Source organism: Pseudomyrmex gracilis, unplaced genomic scaffold (assembly GCF_002006095.1).
Source record: "Pseudomyrmex gracilis isolate BER0280 unplaced genomic scaffold, ASM200609v1 scaffold_246, whole genome shotgun sequence".
NCBI lineage: Eukaryota > Metazoa > Arthropoda > Insecta > Hymenoptera > Formicidae > Pseudomyrmex > Pseudomyrmex gracilis.
In genome coordinates, this window is record NW_018020830.1 from 122,260 (window position 1) to 140,251 (window position 17,992).

The following is a 17,992-nucleotide window of genomic DNA, read 5'->3' on the forward strand; positions in this document are numbered from 1 at the left end:
ATCGATCTCCCGTGAGGTCTGTCTTTTGATGACACGCCGATTCAAAATGTTTTTCGCGTGTTGCCGCCGATATCGCGCGGCAATTTCCAAATAGCGCGCGCGCAACCGAACGCGCGAGCGAGCGAGCTGACGAGACAGAGACGCACCTGCGTGCCACGGCGCGCAGCTGCGACCTTCGACGCCCTTGTACCGTCGACGGTTTGTTCCGGCGGGAGAGACGTTGGCCGTCATTTTTATACAAGACGCACGATCACTTAGAGGTCCACGTCGTCGTTGCTCCGCGTTGTTGTCGTCACACTCGTTCGCTCGCACGTCTCGCGTTTTTTTTTTTTCCATTTCAACATTTCAAAGTCTCACGTCAAGTCGAGAAAGCGCGGAAGTGTTTTTCGCGATAGAGGCGCGGGGACGTGTCGTCCGAGCGCGTGTGCGGTTTCGCTTTGCCAAAAAAGGAGTAAAAACAACGAGAGAGGCGACGCTTTTCCTCGAGACTCTCGGTGAGTGCAACGGCGCGCGTGTGTGATGATTCCCTCGCTTTTTTTTCTTGCACGGAAAATGTTATTCAAACATTTACATATATGTGCGATAACTTTCGAATATATTACAAACACGTAGAAGAGTTTGTTACACAGTAAATCCAACAGCTTGGGTACGTGCTCCTGGAATTATTTTGTGTTAAAAAAAAAAGTTCGAATCGACGTGAGTTCGCAATTTCTCTCGAAAAACAGATTTTCTCTGAAATCTCTAAACTAAAGAATTTCTAATTTTTTTTTTATTGCGTTAACACTTGCGATTTAAATTACAACTTTGTTTCAAGAAATACAGCGCGCGTTCCGAATTCCAAATGTCACGTTCGAGGCTCTCGAAATGATCGACGTGGTCGTCGTGATACTTTCGAGTTGAGAAATTATTATTGAGAAATTGTTACTCGGATTCAGATTGATTTGGATTTGTTTTAATCAAAATAGTTCCACGGAAATGGAATTGCACATTTTTCAGACACTCGTATATACGGTAATTAACAAATCTAACTCTAAGCCATAGAACACGTCAAATAATAGTATGGCGGAAACACTCTTTAAACTGACACTTGGTTTTCTGATGCAATCTGAGTCGGATATGGAAATCGCACAAAAACATAATTGTTTCACAAAGCATAAATGACATTTAACAAACAGTTTTACTTTCTGAATACGTAAAACACAATTATAACAATTGGCTTAAATGAAATTTGACAAAAACTGCAACATTGCATTTTCCATGAAAAAAAGAGACAATAGGAGCGAGAAAGCCATCGGTGTGGAAAGACGTAAGTAGAAACTAATCAATTAAAATCAATCAAGATTAATAATTAATTATATTGATCAATCAAGATACAGACGTTTCAATCAAAATAAACACGGTCGAAACGTCTATATATCTTGATTGATTTAGTCTCTTTACCGACTGATTTACCTTTCTTGATCCTATTGTCCGTTCTAGCTTTGGATTTCTCCAACGATTCTTTCTTTCATTTTGTGACAAGATTAGATGAGAGAAGAGGCAAAGAGAGAAACGACGATATATCTGTCAAATCGTTTCCGGTATGTCTCGCAGATGTCAAGCTTCTTTCGAAGCTAGAAACAACGTAAAAGATACAATAGTAAAAAAAAAAAAAAAACAACAGTTAAAGATACAAAAAAAAGAAATCTTATTATAAAAAGTGACGGAGCAAATTAATGGACGTTTCACTCAGAGAGAGAGAGGATTAAAGTTTTTACGATTTCTTGTTCGCGCTTTTAATTATAATGCAAGATTAACGATTATAACGGGGGTTGCGCGCGCGCATCAATAACATCAGGTCGAAAAGAAAAAAAACCGCATGCACGCAATATTCTTAATTAACGGAGAGCCAGAAAGTTCATACCGATTAGACAAGTTATCGTTAAACCGGCGGCCCGGCAAACCTCGCTCGCAGCGGAGACGAGAGAAGACGGCACACTTGAACAATTCGGCGCGAGAAAAACATTCGACAATGTTTGCGCCGGGAGATCTCTTGCGTTGCGTTTTCTCGCAAATAAGAGAGACGGCAATTCAGCGTTTTGGCGTCACTGCGAGTGCAAGTAAAAAAGCGCTGTACGACACTTCGATTGCTTTTCACTCTATATGTTAATGAATCCAGTCGGTGTATAGTATAATGGTGAAGAGTTCTAAATCAGCGCCGACCGCGAGATCCGCCTTTTCATTAATTTCCGTCAATTTCGCTTCATGATTATACATGAAGGTACACGTCGATCATCGTATCTCTCCCGTCCCGTTATATACCGCGCGTACAAGCGCGCGCGTGGCTATATGGATGTTTATGAAAAATAAACTCGCTGTTATCTCGCAAACGGACGAACGCGATCGACAAACGCGAATGTTTAATATCGCCACAGGTGGGAAATGTTTCTCACCTCTCGACGCGTTAAAAAGAACAAGGTTTTAGCCTTTGATGTTCGCGGCCAGGTTGTTAAGGTAGGTTCGCTTTTGACCTTTGATCTCGCCTCGTTTTCCTCCTCCTCCTCCTCCTCCCCCTCCCACCTTCTCTTTCTTCTTCCTGTGCAACGTGTGTGTTCACGTTCGCGCGTTTCTAACTGCACAAATCGCGACCGCGCGATCGAACCGTCACGTACCGCGCACGATCGATCGATTAATCGCGCGCAGACGTTCGCCAGACTGGAGATCGCATCGAAAACGAGATCTCGCGGCTTATGAGAGATTATGAAGATTGCGCGCCGTTCCCGTTGTATCGCGTTTTTGCCCGACCGATCTCGAGCCGAGACCTGAAACTTGACTGTTTTCAACAATAACTAGCACGAGGTGATAACTCGAGCAGAAAAATTGTCGGTCGGAGACGAGCCAATATATTAGTTTAAAATTTATTGTGTAATATTTCTGTCAAAGGTATACAATAGATAGAAAAGTCTGTTCAAATGAAGTTACTCGCCGCACATTCTGTTTTCTACTCGTAAAATTATCGAAAACCGCGCGCGATTATTTTGCAAAATGAACGATTTAAACAAAACAAAACAAAACAAAAAAAATGTAAATCTCGCTTGCTATCCTTGAAGTCTGATTGCATCAGCGAAGGTCACCTTGAGCGTTTCGTTTCGATGTTCGACGGGTGGATTTCCTACGTGGACGACGTCGCTAGAAAGAGGTCATCGTTAAGGGGTCGTTCCCCTCTGAGCGAATTCATTCTCGGCGCGGAGACCTTCGTCCGTTTATATTTCGTCTCGAGCGGATCGGACAGAGCTTTAATAAATTTTTTGTTTTAACACTCTCGATTCGCTCTATTTTCTAGCTCTCAAACATTCTCAAACTCCTCTTTACGCGTAATCGGGAAGGAAAAAAAAATTTAATAAGTTCTTGCGCGACGGTGTATATTTTTTGTACGCGCGTTCAATCAAATTAAGTCGAATGTTTATTCGCCACTTACAAGAGACTTGAACCTTCTGACACTTTTGATAAAGGATGAATCACGTAATTTAACGACACACGGATCGAACCAGCTTCTAAATCGCGCGCGTCAAACTTGTTGTGCGCGCGCGCGCGTGCGCGAAATTTTGGATCGAATGCGCGCTAGGGCACGATGTTTCACAAAAATCGAACGTTGTCTGCATTTATGGCACGTACGTACGTACACGTGTGTACTTGAATCGATCTCGTTGCGAGACGGCGATATTACGCGTGTCAATCGTGCGTGACCGTTGGGCCGACGCGTTCTTGCGAACATCCGATAGAACCGGGCAGGGAGTGGTTACGGGATAGAGAGAGAGAGAGAGAAAAAAAAAAGAAAGGAAGCGATGTATGGAGGTGAAAGAGGTTGCTTCATCGGAAGGATGCATCATTGAGAGTGCAACGACATCGTTAAGTGCGATCTCGTGCAATTTTATAATCGTCTCTTCGCGAAATTAACCAGAGATCGAAACGAAATGTGCCACTCGCTCGTGTTATTGAGGTTTTAATCGTACAATTATGTATGTCAGTTACGCGAAAACACTTGATAGGCTACAAATAAAACCCGATAGTGATAGGTGGCAGAGGAGTAGGATGCGATGACGCGAACGGAAATGTTTGCAAAAAAACAGAACTTTTATTGCTGCGTAATTTGTCACTCGAAAAATACGTCTGGGCAAAGATTTCAAGGAAGAAAAGATAGAGAAAGACACAGAGAGTCTCCGTATCTCTCTCTTGCAAAAATAACCGAGCGAGATGCGCGTCGCTCGCGGCGTATCTGCTCCGCGAAAGAGGCGAACCCAGATGCTACTCGTACTATTTTTTCTTCTTGATCGATTTCCAAGCCGTCACAAGATGACGATCGACCGTTACGTCGGCTTTTCTTCGTCGCCTAGAAAGCAAGGCCGTTTCAGGTTCGATTCAGGTTGTCGTAGGTCGGATATGTACAGTTACGCGCGGCCGAGGCGGCGGCGTAGTACACCGTAGGCGTTTTGGCGTGTCGCGATGATGGGAATCGATGGGGATCGCGTCTGATAAAGATCGCGAAAACGGAAAAAGACCCCCCGCAGGAAGCGAAGCGGTCGCGTAATTTAAATGCCGTCGCGCGCTCTGCGAGCCCTCAGGGGTGCGCGTCGCTGATTTACGATCCCGTATCCTGTTCGCCAGGAAACGTCGAAAAAGCAAATAAAAATAATCGCGCGTAACATTATTTTATCGAGCCGGATACCAATGTTATCTTGTTGTCCGGCGCGCGCGAACGAAAATATACTTATTATTGACAAGTTTGATACGTCTAGACATCATTGGAAATCGCAATATTGCGCCGATGCGCGTGCGCAATTTCAAGACGCGCGCGCGCGCGTTATTTCTCGGCCGTTTATAACATCGCCGAGATTCAAACGCGCGATTTCATTCGCGTCGCGAAAATTCGCGAAGCATCGAAAATTTGCTTTAGATCATCAACTGCAAAATCATCGTTGAGGTGTCCGATGAAAATTGAATTAGCTCGTGACTTCAAGAAGAGAACGCAGTTTCGTGTGTGTTCTGAAACAACACGAAAACACCGAGTCACGTACATACATACATACATACATACATACATACGGTCGTCGAGCGTATTTTGTCACAACGCAATTTCGACATCGGAACTCGCAAAGAGCAAAGTAAGTTATCCAATTAGTTCCAACAAATTGATTGACGGTTTTTTTCGTCGTTAAAGTCTTCCAAATGAGTTTTTCGCGCACAATTCGCGCTCCCCGCGCCGACGTTTCTCGGGTTTTTTTCCTGTGTTAAATTTTTTTTACAGAATTCGTAACACCTATTGCGAGTTATCGCACTCGATCCTACGCAACTACGCGTCGCTTCGCGCCGCGGGATTTATCGATGCTTGACAAAGTGCAGTCACTTATCGTCTTACGAGCGGTTGCTATGCGATATGGAAGGGGTGTCTTGAAGTCACGTACTAGCTCGACCAGTCAGAAGTCAGTGTGCGTAAGCCGGCCGGTTGCGCCGGCTCCTTTCCAGTCACTGTGCTCTCTCTCGAGCACGCGTTTTCTCCGCGAACACCTTCGCGCGAAAAGAAAAAAAAACAAAAAAAAAAAAAAACAACGGGAATATTCCGTCTCTCGGGAGACGTTTGATCGATCAATCAATTGTCCACGATCATCACGTAATCGCGCCCTCCACGGAGATCGTTTTATTTTGTTCGAAATTTTCCGAGTTTCGCGAGATTCGAGGATTAAAGTTCGAAACAAAAAAAAAAAAAAAAACAAAAAAAGAATCCGAGATGAGAGAACTTAATTGCGTCTAAATTTGTCGTGTCGAGCTATTTTTTGATAAGGGAAAGAGAATAATCTCGCCATAATAAAACAGAGAGTGACAATAAGAAACTCACGGTATATACAGTCGAACGCTCGAGATTTGTTTTTTTTTTTTTTTTGTGTCGTCTCGCTTTCGTCTCATTAGTCGTCGATTATCGACGCGAAGAGGATCGAGCGAGAAAATCGAACGCGAGAGCGCAATCGAGAAGTTCTTTTAAAATAGATCTCGGAGAAACGTCTTGACGAAGGTAACGGATACGCAGACACCTCAAATCGGTTGACGACTCGCGCTCAGAGTTATATTGTGTTTGTTTACGACGCCGTTATTATTACTGTGAACATGAACGTCTGTTTGTGCCGCAAACTCGTAAGCGAGGACACGCAGGAGGAAGTTTCTTTGCGCGCGAGTATTTTATTCAGAGATTAAAACGCATTCGGAGTGCGTAAATGTTCCATAATAACGATTGGAAAATCGCGACTATGTCGGGTGGCCGACGACAGTACGGAATTTCGTGACCGCTAACAACAATACCACAGTTATCCGTGGTATTGCCATCGTCGACGATCCCAGCAACGAATACGCGCAAGAAGTTCGAGAGAAACAACCCCAACCGAATATAAATTAATATTCCGTATTCGACTCTCGATTTTCACGGAGAAGAGAGACAGAGAAGTATCACAATCATGATAAAGAGAACTACCAGGCAAGAGTCAAAGATCCCGACGCAACAGACGAGTTTAATGGTAAACGTTCACATTTTACTGTCTTTTCGTTTCGAAGAAAGGTGTAGCGCATACGAAATGTATTTTATAACTATGATAAAAAAAAAAAAAACTCGCTTCTCACGTTAATAGACAAGACAAAAATAATATCGTAATTTAATTGAAAAAAAAAAAAAACGCGCGATTTATGTGTATAAAAAACATAGTTTTTCTAATTACAGAGAAGTGCAAATATTTGTTTGTTTTTTTCTTAAAATTAAATTAAATTTGCGTATGTGTGTGTGTTGTTACATTATCTTTTGTTTATGGAAATGTCTTATTTATCGTCTCGTTGAAGAAGAATGTCCTGAGACGATTGATAAGGATTTATTCGATTATTTTTATTCGGGATATCGCATCAACATGAATAAATATCAAGGTTTCGATGGAGTAATACTCGGAGCTACGAGATAGCGAAGCTTTCTCGAACGCCTTGACATTGACCATACGGGAATGAGCGATCGTTTATACGTGAACTTTATTCGGGTGTAATGAATGTTATATCGCATAATTCGCGTCATTGACGAGATGGGGTCGAGGAAGAAGACTGTTACGATAGGCGGGTTCGAATTGCTTTTGTAATTTCAGTGACCTCCGTAGTTATTATAAATTCTCTATTTATTTCGATAAGAGAGATTGAGAGAGAGAGAGAGAGAGATCTCCGTCTCTGCACACAACAACAAACCACAATGTTTGCGAAATTACGACGTTCTTTCTGAAATTCTTATTTCTCCGCCGGTTCGAACGGCGATTGTTTGATTACGCGCACCAAGCAATAAAGTGGTTTAATCCGGTCACCTTATCAATTGTTCATTATGTATGTTGATACCGGTAGTGGTGGTTGTTGCATTGAATTTTTTACGAATTTGATGTCGTTTAGAAAAGGCAAGAAAAATTCGATTACATTTAGAGAGTTTTGTTTTGGGAAATTTGTTTAAATCTGTAGAGAAGCTGCGGTAAAAGTAATGAAAATTTTTAATAATGAAAAATTGCACGTCTTTATCTTGCAAAATCGTATTTGCAATTTCCACTGCGCATATATGAAGTGAGTGCGCGACGTCCGCGTGGGGAAGATCATTCTCAAATGCGCGCCAATAGCGAGCATTATTAATGCAACGACTCTCTGCAGAAAAGTCTTGCTATCCGAATGTTAATGCCGATAACCTCTCTTTATTGTCTGACTTCTTCAACCAACAATCGGTGATATTATTAGTTGTATGATTTTCAAGAAAAATTGCGCTCGCGTATTGCCGCTACTGTTTTGCTAATTTTATTATTTATCTTTGCATTTCTTTCCGCAAACCAGCAGCGGAAGATTTGGATTTTTTTTTCTTTTTTTTTTTGAGAAATCGATTAACGTTAAATGCAACAAACAACTGAGAGATTAAAAATCTGTGAAGTAAACGTGTTTTAATTTGCGTTAAAAAATTAGAGAAATTTGTTATTTTTTAAATTATTATTATTTAATTTTCCATATTGTTATTCCGTAAATAATATTTGTTCTGTAAAACGATAAGTCACATTACAGCGTTTATAAAAAAGTACAACATTCTTTTAAATCTGCTCGCGGTTCGATGTTCGAAATATTCTTTTCGTACGCTCGCGCTTACGTGTGCGTCGCATATTCAAAAATGTGTCGAGAAGTTCAAGGTTCCCATTTTCGTAGCGTAGCGCAAACGCGCGAGCGTGGCGTCGACTTATCAATTTTTATAGCTGCTATAAATATGTCGGCGCGCTAATCATTTAATCGTTGATTGCAAATAAGTTCGCACGCACGTGCACACGCATCTACATACGTGTGACAACGATCGCGCCGTGTATCGTATCGGAGAAGAACGAAGTTTCTCACTCGGCGATTTCGTTTTTTTTCGTTTTGTACACCGCAATGATATTCGTTAAAAAATTAGTTACGCTTGTCCGCATTGAACTCGATAATTGAAGCGATAACGATGGAACGCGCGCGAGGTCATGTATTTTTGTGTCTCTCTCTCTCGGAGTTACGCATTTATTTCCGCAAAATAAACGAATCTTATTCTTTCCGCTTGGTTGGCAAAACAGTTAAATCGACTTTGAAACGTCTGTGCGTTACGAAATCTCGTGAGTAATTTGTATGCGAGGCGATAATAGTTTATTATTTGTTGTCGCCAACGTGTTATCTGCAAATTTTCTAGTCTCGAGAGAAAATCACACAATGAGCTTACGCGGAAAAGTGATTGATTGTTTCGTGTATTAAAAAATTATTGCTGTTAAATAACCTTGCCGGATTCTTCGCGAAATTTGCTTCACTCAAACGAGTAAAAACCCTGTCACTCACAGACAGACGAGGAAACTCACTCTTCATCCCGGGTGACGTGGCGCGTTTTATCGTGTCGTAATATTTACTACCCTTTGAAATCTTTGCTTTTTTTTTTTGCATTTTCTTTCTTGCTGTATTTTGAATTGCATCGTACGTTTACTTGCGTTTGCTTCGAGAGAGAAACTTGTCCCCAGAGCGCGAGCGCGAAGCGTCCGACCAATCAATCGCTCTCTTACGTTGCAGTTTTATGTCGCGCCGCGCCTGTTGTATCTGGCGCAAAAATATATGTGCAGAGTCATTACCCCAGAATAAGCGAAGCCGCTCTCTTTTTATCTTCTCTCTTCTCTGGCGTGTATTCTTTTTTCCTCTCATCGGACGAAGGAGTTTACAAAGAGTCCGGGGGTTATCACGTTGCAATTCACAACAGGCGCGCACACATTATATTGCACGCTCCGATCGGTTACGTCCGGCGAGATGATATATATCTGTGTTTTGCACAGTAATTAATGCATTTAAATGCGATCTGTGTGTGTTCCTCAGCTGTTCTGCCGCGATTTGATAAATCGCGACGAAGAAGCGAGAAAGTTCTGCGTTTCTTCGGCTGTTTGTTAACGCTGGGGCGAAACATTTGCCTCGTTGTCGCGCGCGCGTCGAGTAACAAATAATCAATTAGAGCAAATCCATTAGACGTCTAATGAGGATATCTGTGGATTTTTGCTCTGCGTGTGATTTCTGATATTTGACGAAGAGGAACAAATTTTCTAAATAATCGGATTAATGAAATAATTTTTTATTCGTATCAGGTTCGACGCGTTCATTTGAAGACGTCGTTTGCCTTCGCTAATATAAATTTAACAACAACGCCACTCCTCTTACAGCTCGAGAGTTCAAGAAACTTTGTCTTAGTTAAATAATAATCTTTTTTTTTTTTTTTTCCAAAGAGTGATCGGAATATCGGAGTCGTATCGGAGAAAGTTGGCGATAAGAGGTTTCTGCTAACGTAGTGGCGCCGTAAAAGCTCGTAAGAGCGACACTCACGAGGGTAGGAAGTGCATGCGATATCTAATTCAGCTGACTTCTACATGAACGAACGGCGCGGAACACGTGCTATAAATATTGGTCGATACACATCACGTTCTATTATCGTGCAAACGTTTGATAACATCGAACGAGCGCGGGCAGTCCCGCGCGATTGTTGAATTGACATTTACCGTACGAGATAATGACCTTTTCTTATCGAGACGACACTCGACATTCGATTACTCGCGCAACGCTACGCGCAAAATGTTATTTCTAAAGAGGTTACACCAGTCGCCCGGCGTCTGTAACTTCGGAGATTGCGAAATAATTCCGACCGGACAGAAGAGAGAATCGCGTGTTGTTACTCAGCACGTTCTCCCAATAAATCCGGCCGTTTTACCGTCTAACTAATTTTCGAATAAAAACAATTCTATTTTTACGCGTGAAAATAGACTCGAACGAGAGAAAGAGAGAGAGAGAGAGAGAGAGAGATAGATAGAGAGAGAGGGACAGTCTAAATTATATCCTCGATGATTCGAGCGAAGTATTTTCCTTCTGACCACCCGCGCACACGCATAGGTATGCCGCAACTGCCGGAAGGGTCGATATAATGAGCCGAGGTGGAGACTGGTTTAAATAAATTCTTCTCGCGGTTTCGCCGCGCGACTAGAGAGAAACGCGTTTGTTCGGTTTTTTTTTTTTTTGTTTTTGTTTTTGTTTTTTTTTAACTCACCGGTAAAAGTCTCACGCTCGTACATTTAAATAATAAAGATACACTTTGATTTCCCTCCCGGCGTTCACGTACCAGAGGCGACGCTTTATACGATCGACTCTCGTGCGCCTTTGTAACGATAATTAATTTCCCTTCTGCATTTAGCAACGCGCGCGCAGCCTTCGCAGATACAATCGTGTTGACCCGCGAAACAACCGGGAAAACGATGAGAGAATTTATTCGTGGTTGCGCAAAAGGGATAAATCTCTCTCTCCGGTAACAAGTCGCACATACACTACTAATCGCAACAGAGATGCAACGTTTAGATTAATGACGCTCCCGTCAGCGACGGCGAATTTTTGCTTCGAAATATGATGCCGAAGAACAGAGAAACACGCGGAGAGTCGCGAGTGGGAAGTGACAATCGTTGTGATTCTTTTGGAAAAAAAATTCCACAGATCTTGCTTTCGCGCGCACATCGCGTAAACTTCGTTGTTCTCAATTTCGATGAGAAACTTGATTTTTTCACGCGCGCGGTGAGAGAACAAATACAAAGATAAAGAGATTTATAAGTCGCACTCGACTTCCGTATGACTGAAAACAGAAAGGATATAAACCCCCCGTTATTTGATATTGGCGTTTGCATTTGCGCGATTTTTTTTTTTTCCCACTCGCAGTGTCTCTTGGACGTTCTATTTACTTAGGAGACCGACTGCGCAAGAGAGGTGCATTTCGGGACGAGTGGTGAAACGAGCATCGGTGCACGACGAACGCGCGTGTGCGCGCCGTTTGCCAAAGGATATCTAGGTGTGTGCGTATATTAAAACGCCAAATGTCATTCTCTCTTTCTCTCTCTTTTTTTCTCTCTCTTTCTCTCTCTCTCTTTCTTTTTTTATCCCGTCAATAAAAAGCCGGTTTGCACGGCTGGTAAACGTAAATCATTCGGTCTTGTCAAATCTCAATTGGAGAGAGAACGGGCGCACAAGGGCCCGAGTTCAAGTGCCATCAACGTTAAATATTCCGTTAATGAAAAGTAATGAAAATGTCCCGTTGAAATGACTAATGGCGTGTATATATGGGCGCGCGCGCGCGCGCGCGTTACATCCTGACGACGACGTGCGAATATAAATTGTTTTTCAAAAATACAAAATTATATACGGGGGCGAACCATGTTCACGCGTGTATGTCGCCCATTAGACGTCACAATTTCCTTCGCGCGAAAACTTAGTATATAAAATCATTCTCTCGAAGTCCGCGCTGTAGCTTTCGCCAGATTTCCATCCCGGCTAAATATAAACCGAGACTTTATTTACTCTTGGCAGAGAAGTCGATTCCCGTCGGCCTCGAGGCCGTGCGCCGTGAGATACGGCGCTCTTGAATGAATTATTAATTAGCGTCTTTCATTTTACGATCGTCGTTTCACTTCCTCGCGCGAATTTTTCACGCGACACGCACGCACGCACGCGCGTCGTCGTCGTCGTCGTCGTCGTTGTCGTCGCGCGCGCGAATCTGAGAGATTTTATCAAATTTCACATGCCGTCGTTTATCGTCGCGAATAAATCCCTTTCCTTCGCGCGATAAGACTTTCTCGCGCTTGATTCTCGTCGATCGAACAAAAATTAATGAAAAATTATTTAGTGTAAAAATGTGAATAACAATTCACAGATTGGCGCGAACGTTGGCGAAATTTACGCGCGAGACAAGAGAGCAACATTGATTTTCGACGTAAACGATAAAAGGTGAAAACTGATCGAATCGTACGTGATGACCCAAGTCGCGGGTTTATCGTTCTGTCGTAAACGCAGCGAGCGCAAATCAATTGAGATTAAACACCGCACGAACGACCAACGTCGTTTGCCTTCATAATTGACCGTCGAGTGCGAGATAAGAGAGAGTCGCGCGTGTAAATCTTCAGACCTCCGTCAGTTTATCAGACTTGTTAAAATACACGCCGTCGCTTTAGTCATCGATTATCAGTTTCGCGCGACAATTCTCGAGATATCGCGTCGATCTGAGAGTGCGCGCGCCGCGATTAGAGATAGAAAAAAAAAAAAAAAAAAAAAAAAAAAAAAAAAAAAAAAAAACATTTTACCCCTCAGTGTGAAGAAAGCCTAAGGAGGCTCCGTTTTCTCAAGCGGAACGACGCCGCTTTATAAGCCTCCGTGTGTGCCGCGAACTTCGCGCCGTCAACGGCGCGGGTCAACGGCCTCTAAGTCTAAACCTCGCGTTACGTAATGATTATCTGTTCGCAAAGATGTACATACACACGCTGCGCGCGCTTTTTTTTTTTTTGTTTTACGATAAAACGCCTGCAACGATTGATACGAAATCTATACGCGAATTCGCGAGCCGCGATCATACACAAAGGCGCGCGTCGTCGTCGTCGTCGTCGTCGCGCTTGCGTTACATAAATCAAAGCGAGTTATTTTTTCACGCGGCCTTTAAAATCAACCCCGCCTGCGCGCGCGCGACCGACGTTCTCTGGCTTCGGGATGGAAATAAATACACCGATAAATCACTCGCTCGCCGAATACACTTCGAAAGCTCTCCCGCCTGCAACAGGACGCCTGTTGCAGGATCGCGGGCGAACCATCGCGTCCAGGAGGCGAATTGATCCGGGGCCAATTGTGCGTGTATTTATATCGTTCCAATTTTCTTACAGCGCGAACACGCAGTGCGCGCGAGATTTCCTAACTGCACGCGTTCTCTCTCTCTCTCTCTCTTTCTCTCTGTTTCTCTTTGCGCATCTCTGTTGCGAACAGCACCGACCCGCTAATAATCAATTGACGTTCCATCGCGCGTAATATTCTTATACGCGCTATTTTCCGTCGCGCGCAATCGCACATCGACTATATGTTCGAGCAAACTGGTGTTCTTTGCCCCAGGTTCGTGTGTATTGAATGACGGATTATTTTTTTCGGCGACTATTAATCACCGTCACGTGCGTCTCACACTGCGATCGATAATATAACCGGGTTACGTGTGGCGACAAATATTAATTTTCAGTCTTCTACTCTCGGTGTCGCGAGAGAAACATATTACGGATATAATACGAAGTGATTGAATGAATGTGTGTGTGTGTGTGTGTGCGCGCGCGCGCGCATGTTCACAGGCGGTTCTCAAATGATTCAAGTTTTGAATTACGTGTGTGCCATTTTTTGCCTGTCGTTCCACAAGCCGTATATTCTAAATTTACGAAAAACCAAACGTTGACGTGATTAAAGAAGCATCTTGCGCGTCGATTACAACCACGTGCCTTCACGTGGGTTATAATGGCCGATTATTTGCACTTCCTGCAACGCTGTTTCGATTATATATACGTGCAACTGTGTGTGGCCGTGAGCCAATGTTATGGCTCCGGTGACTATATTATACGCGCTGCGTCATTAGCGCGTGTGTCCACATTTCAGATTTGCTTTTCCATGTTATCTCGTGTATCTCTGTTTGTGCAGAGTGTTAGAACCAGTGTTGGTTTCGATTTATTTTGTTTTGCTTTCAATCAAGACAGTACGCAAAAAAAAAATATATATATATTAGCGAAAAATCGATATCATCATTTTTTAATTGTTTTTAATTGTTTTATTGACTTTTTCTGACATTATAAAAGAATAAATGTTTTCTTCTTTTTTCACAGAGTGGCAGCGTGACGGCGGGCCGAGGCGACGACTCGACCTCGCCTTCGCCATCTTCAGAAGTCAGCCGCAACGAGAACACTGCCGGCTCCGCCGTCCAAAACATGGGTAGCACAGATTCGGCGGGTAACGCCCGCGGGCCCTCTTGCAGTTTGGTCAGCACTCTTCTCTCCAACAACTGTCGGGGTAGCGCGGAAGCTTTCGCTCGTTGCCTTCATCGACGACTGACGTCCTTGGGCAGCGAGAACGGGTCTCCCGAACGGGTGACGGACGCCGCCAAACCGCTCGAGACTTCGTGGCTGCACCCGACCTCGTCGAGTAATCGGCACGTCAACAGTCTGACCGCCAACAATCAGCACTCGATTCATCAGCATCAGCCGCGCCACAGTCCGGAATCGGATCTCTTTTACGACATCGAGGTGGACGACGAGCCAGGATCACCTGCCGAAGAAGCAACCGCTGCCGAAATGGCGCGTCTGTTGGTGAACTCCAAGACGAACTATCACGACGCCTGCCACTGCTCGTCGAGCGCTACCAAAACGTCCGAAACCACGGACGTTCATCAGGATCCGGAATCCGGCTGCGTGTTCGCGTCACCGTTTTCCAGCACACCGCCCGACAGCGACTCCTCCGAGATGTTCTTCGATCCGGAATCCTCGGAGTCGGAAAAACCGAAGGTCGAGGTCTTCTTCGATCCTGTCAGCACTTCCGACAGCGAGGCCGCGTCGAATCTTTCCAACGCTTCCGTCCACGCGAAAGCCGCGCAATCGAACGAACGCAGACGGGACACAAATCCGGAACGTTGCGAGGACACGTCCGAATCGAGCTGCTCGTCGAGGAGAAATCCTGCGATCTGTAAAAACGGTCACCGACAGGACGAGCTGATCGGCAGTTCGGAGGATTCGTTCGGCAGAAGTTCCCAAGAAACGACGACCTCGCCCAGCCACGAGTCTCTCTGGAGCACGTTCGACGACAGCACCGTGTCTTTGCAGGACGAGAGTCCTTCCAGAGGAGTCGATCGCGTCGATTTCGTACCTCACATCTGTCTGCCCAAGTCGCATTCCGATTCCGAGCTACCGAGCAATGGTGTTCTCGAGGAAACATCCATTGAGCTCGATAACCGGAACGGAAAAGACGGAGAAAACAAACACATCGGTAACATCGACGTGGAAAATACATTGGAAAATGTGGCAAACGATGTCAGGAACGGTACCGATCTAGACGATTCTTCTGACGTTGTCGATTCGGAGGAGAAAGGAAATTTTACAGACGTAGAATCTGAAGAAGTGTCGTCGAACAGTTTATCCGAGCCGAAGATTGAAGAGACGGTCGTAAGCGACAGCGATACCGAACTTACTTTCAACAGCGCCGCTGATACTTCGGACGCGGCGACGGATTGTTCGAACAGCACCGGAGCGAAGAACGAGCTCAACCTTCAAATTGGCAACGACAGTAACGCGGCGAGCAATAACGACGAAGAGAAGTTGTGCCTGTTGCTAAAGAAACTGGGCAGCAGTACTTCCGCGAAAGAGGAGGATCTCTCACCGGAACAGGAAACTCAAAGTGAAACAGTGGAAGAGGAAGAGGACAGACCGCAGAGAGTGCGCAGATGTTCATCCTTGAAAACGGGAAAAACACCACCCGGCACGCCCGGCAGAAAGAAGATCGTGAGGTTCGCGGACAAGCTCGGTCTCGACCTGGCCGACGTGAGAACCTTCCTCGACGAGATACCGAAGATACCCAATTCCGCGTACAACGATCTGATTTACGACGATATCTTCCGACCGCAGCACAGCAGCCCGGAAAACGCTGCGTCGTCCATCCGTGACGATTGGTGCGACCGTTATCAGGACGATGGCAGACGTAAATCTATGTCAGCAATATCGTCCAGGAAGATCGATCGGATGCTGGTGCCGCTGTTTCAGCAACCGGGAGGCATGGCGAACTTCCTGGACGTGGTGCGCGAACGGCGGGTCTGTCTAGAAAACGCGCTGGTGCAGGATCCGGTGACCCTCGCGATCCAGGGCACGGTGCGCGTCATCAATCTCGACTTTCACAAGTCCGTGCACATACGTTACACCCTGAACGCCTGGCGGAACTTCAGCGATCTGCAGGCCACCTACGTGTGCAACTCCTGCGACGGATTCAGCGACAAATTCTCCTTCGTTTTGTATTGTCACACGCTGTCGGTCGGTCAGAGGCTCGAGTTCGCCGTCCGGTTCCAGTGCAAGGGCATGCAGTACTGGGACAACAATTCCGGTGCCAATTACTGCTTCCAGTGTCTTCCGGCCTCGTCGTCAACCGGCTACATACCGATCACCGCTGACGAGAATCGGCGCAGTAGCTGGTCGCCGATGTTCTACTGATGGCGCGGTTTCTGGTTGAAACTACTGAATGGATCGACAAATAAGAGAGAGACTGTAGCGGCAAACGCGAGTTTCGTGATACTCAACGGTTCATAAACGTTCCTACAAGACAAGTGCTTCGCGACGAAAAGTACGAGACGAAATGTGTCTTACCGAAAGTTTCTCCGGCGGAGAAATTGTACGATGTATAACACTGTGGTGGTATCTCATGATTTGGAGCGAAAAAATTAATGCGAGGAACTTCTTCTGCGCAAGTATATAGTTTGGACGCGCTTAAAGAGACGAGAAATATGAGATAAGATAAGAAATCTGATGTAATATTTAGGAATCATCCGGTTTTTTTTATTCATACATCTCGCGAATAAACTGACTGATATTCTATTTTCAGAGAATACGATTGTCACAATGCAATAACTTTTTTATATCGCGTTGTATATAAACAAACATTTTTTTACTACCTGAAATCTCTTTCTTAGGGAAATACTTTGTAAAAGATTATTTCCGACAAAGTTTTTGTTTTGCGTTCGTCGCAGTTTTTTGTTTCTTTTTTCCAAACTATACTTGTGAAGATCGATAAAGATTGTAATTTTTGAAATTTTACATCTTTTTCGCAAAGCAGAGACGAACGATCGCTCGTTTTGTAAGAATTTTTTTAATTAACGGAATGGCCTAAGCTAATGATGAACAAGAAGTGCGAAGGACACACACACATACGTAGATATGGTCTAAATGTTCCTACGGAGTACCTATACAGAATTTGTATCAAAGTTATAGCTGATGGGGAGGATCATACACTCATTAATCGACAGCACGCAGGAAATATTACATGAGTTTATTAACGTTATCCAATACACGAGACAGAGAGGCGATAATAAAAAAAAAAAAAAAAATCTAAACGTTACTAATTAATACGCGTAACGTATATAATGATATTAGTCCTTGTTAGCGATGTTGTACGAGTTGAAACTTTATCGTAGAGAATATATATTCTATTGAGATATTATACGCAGAAATTAAACATTTATATATGTTTTTTTTTAGAATTATCACGCTGTGTGTACGGGGAGAAAATAGTGGGTTGTGTATTTTTTTTTTTTTTTTTTTTTAATTAACTTGCAAACAACAAATATCAAGCGGCGAAAAAATATGTATTAATTTTTTTTTTTAATCTAAAATAATGTTGAGAGAAATATCAATTTTTTAACGTGAAAATAGATACTTTACGTGGATATTTTAATTTTCTTTTAAGAGATGATTCTCTTTTTGTGTATGTTATATATATATATATATATATACACAAATACACACATATATATATATGTATTTGTACAGGTAGCGTCAGTATTGGTGGCAGGCGTGCCCATCATTGATTAATATTTCCCTTTTTCATCGTATATTCATGTTAG

The 17,992-nt window shown here is 43.8% G+C and overlaps 1 protein-coding gene across 2 annotated transcripts; it reads left to right on the forward strand.

Annotated features, from left to right (window-relative positions):
• The first annotated feature begins 260 nt into the window (after window positions 1-260).
• On the forward strand, window positions 261-17,476 carry LOC109859180 (glycogen-binding subunit 76A). Of its 2 annotated transcripts, XM_020437180.1 has the most exons (3): window positions 5,483-5,647; window positions 6,022-6,542; window positions 14,223-17,476. In XM_020437180.1, exons 2-3 carry the CDS (start codon window positions 6,483-6,485, stop codon window positions 16,584-16,586), a joined length of 2,424 nt encoding a protein of 807 aa, XP_020292769.1. In that variant the 5' UTR covers window positions 5,483-5,647; window positions 6,022-6,482; the 3' UTR covers window positions 16,587-17,476. The 2 variants fall into 2 exon arrangements, with proteins under 2 accessions (XP_020292771.1, XP_020292769.1); XM_020437182.1 differs by lacking the exons at window positions 5,483-5,647; window positions 6,022-6,542 and adding an exon at window positions 261-494.
• The last annotated feature ends 516 nt before the right edge of the window (window positions 17,477-17,992 follow it).

What these genes read in the sequence shown, in the direction of transcription:
- LOC109859180 (XM_020437180.1), top strand. Translation starts at nt 6,483, where the DNA reads ATGATAAAGAGAACTACCAGGCAAGAGTCAAAGATCCCGACGCAACAG. An exon ending in CGCAACAGACGAGTTTAATG is followed by an intron (nt 6,543 to 14,222) that starts GTAAACGTTCAC and finishes CTTTTTTCACAG; the next exon opens with AGTGGCAGCGTGACGGCGGG.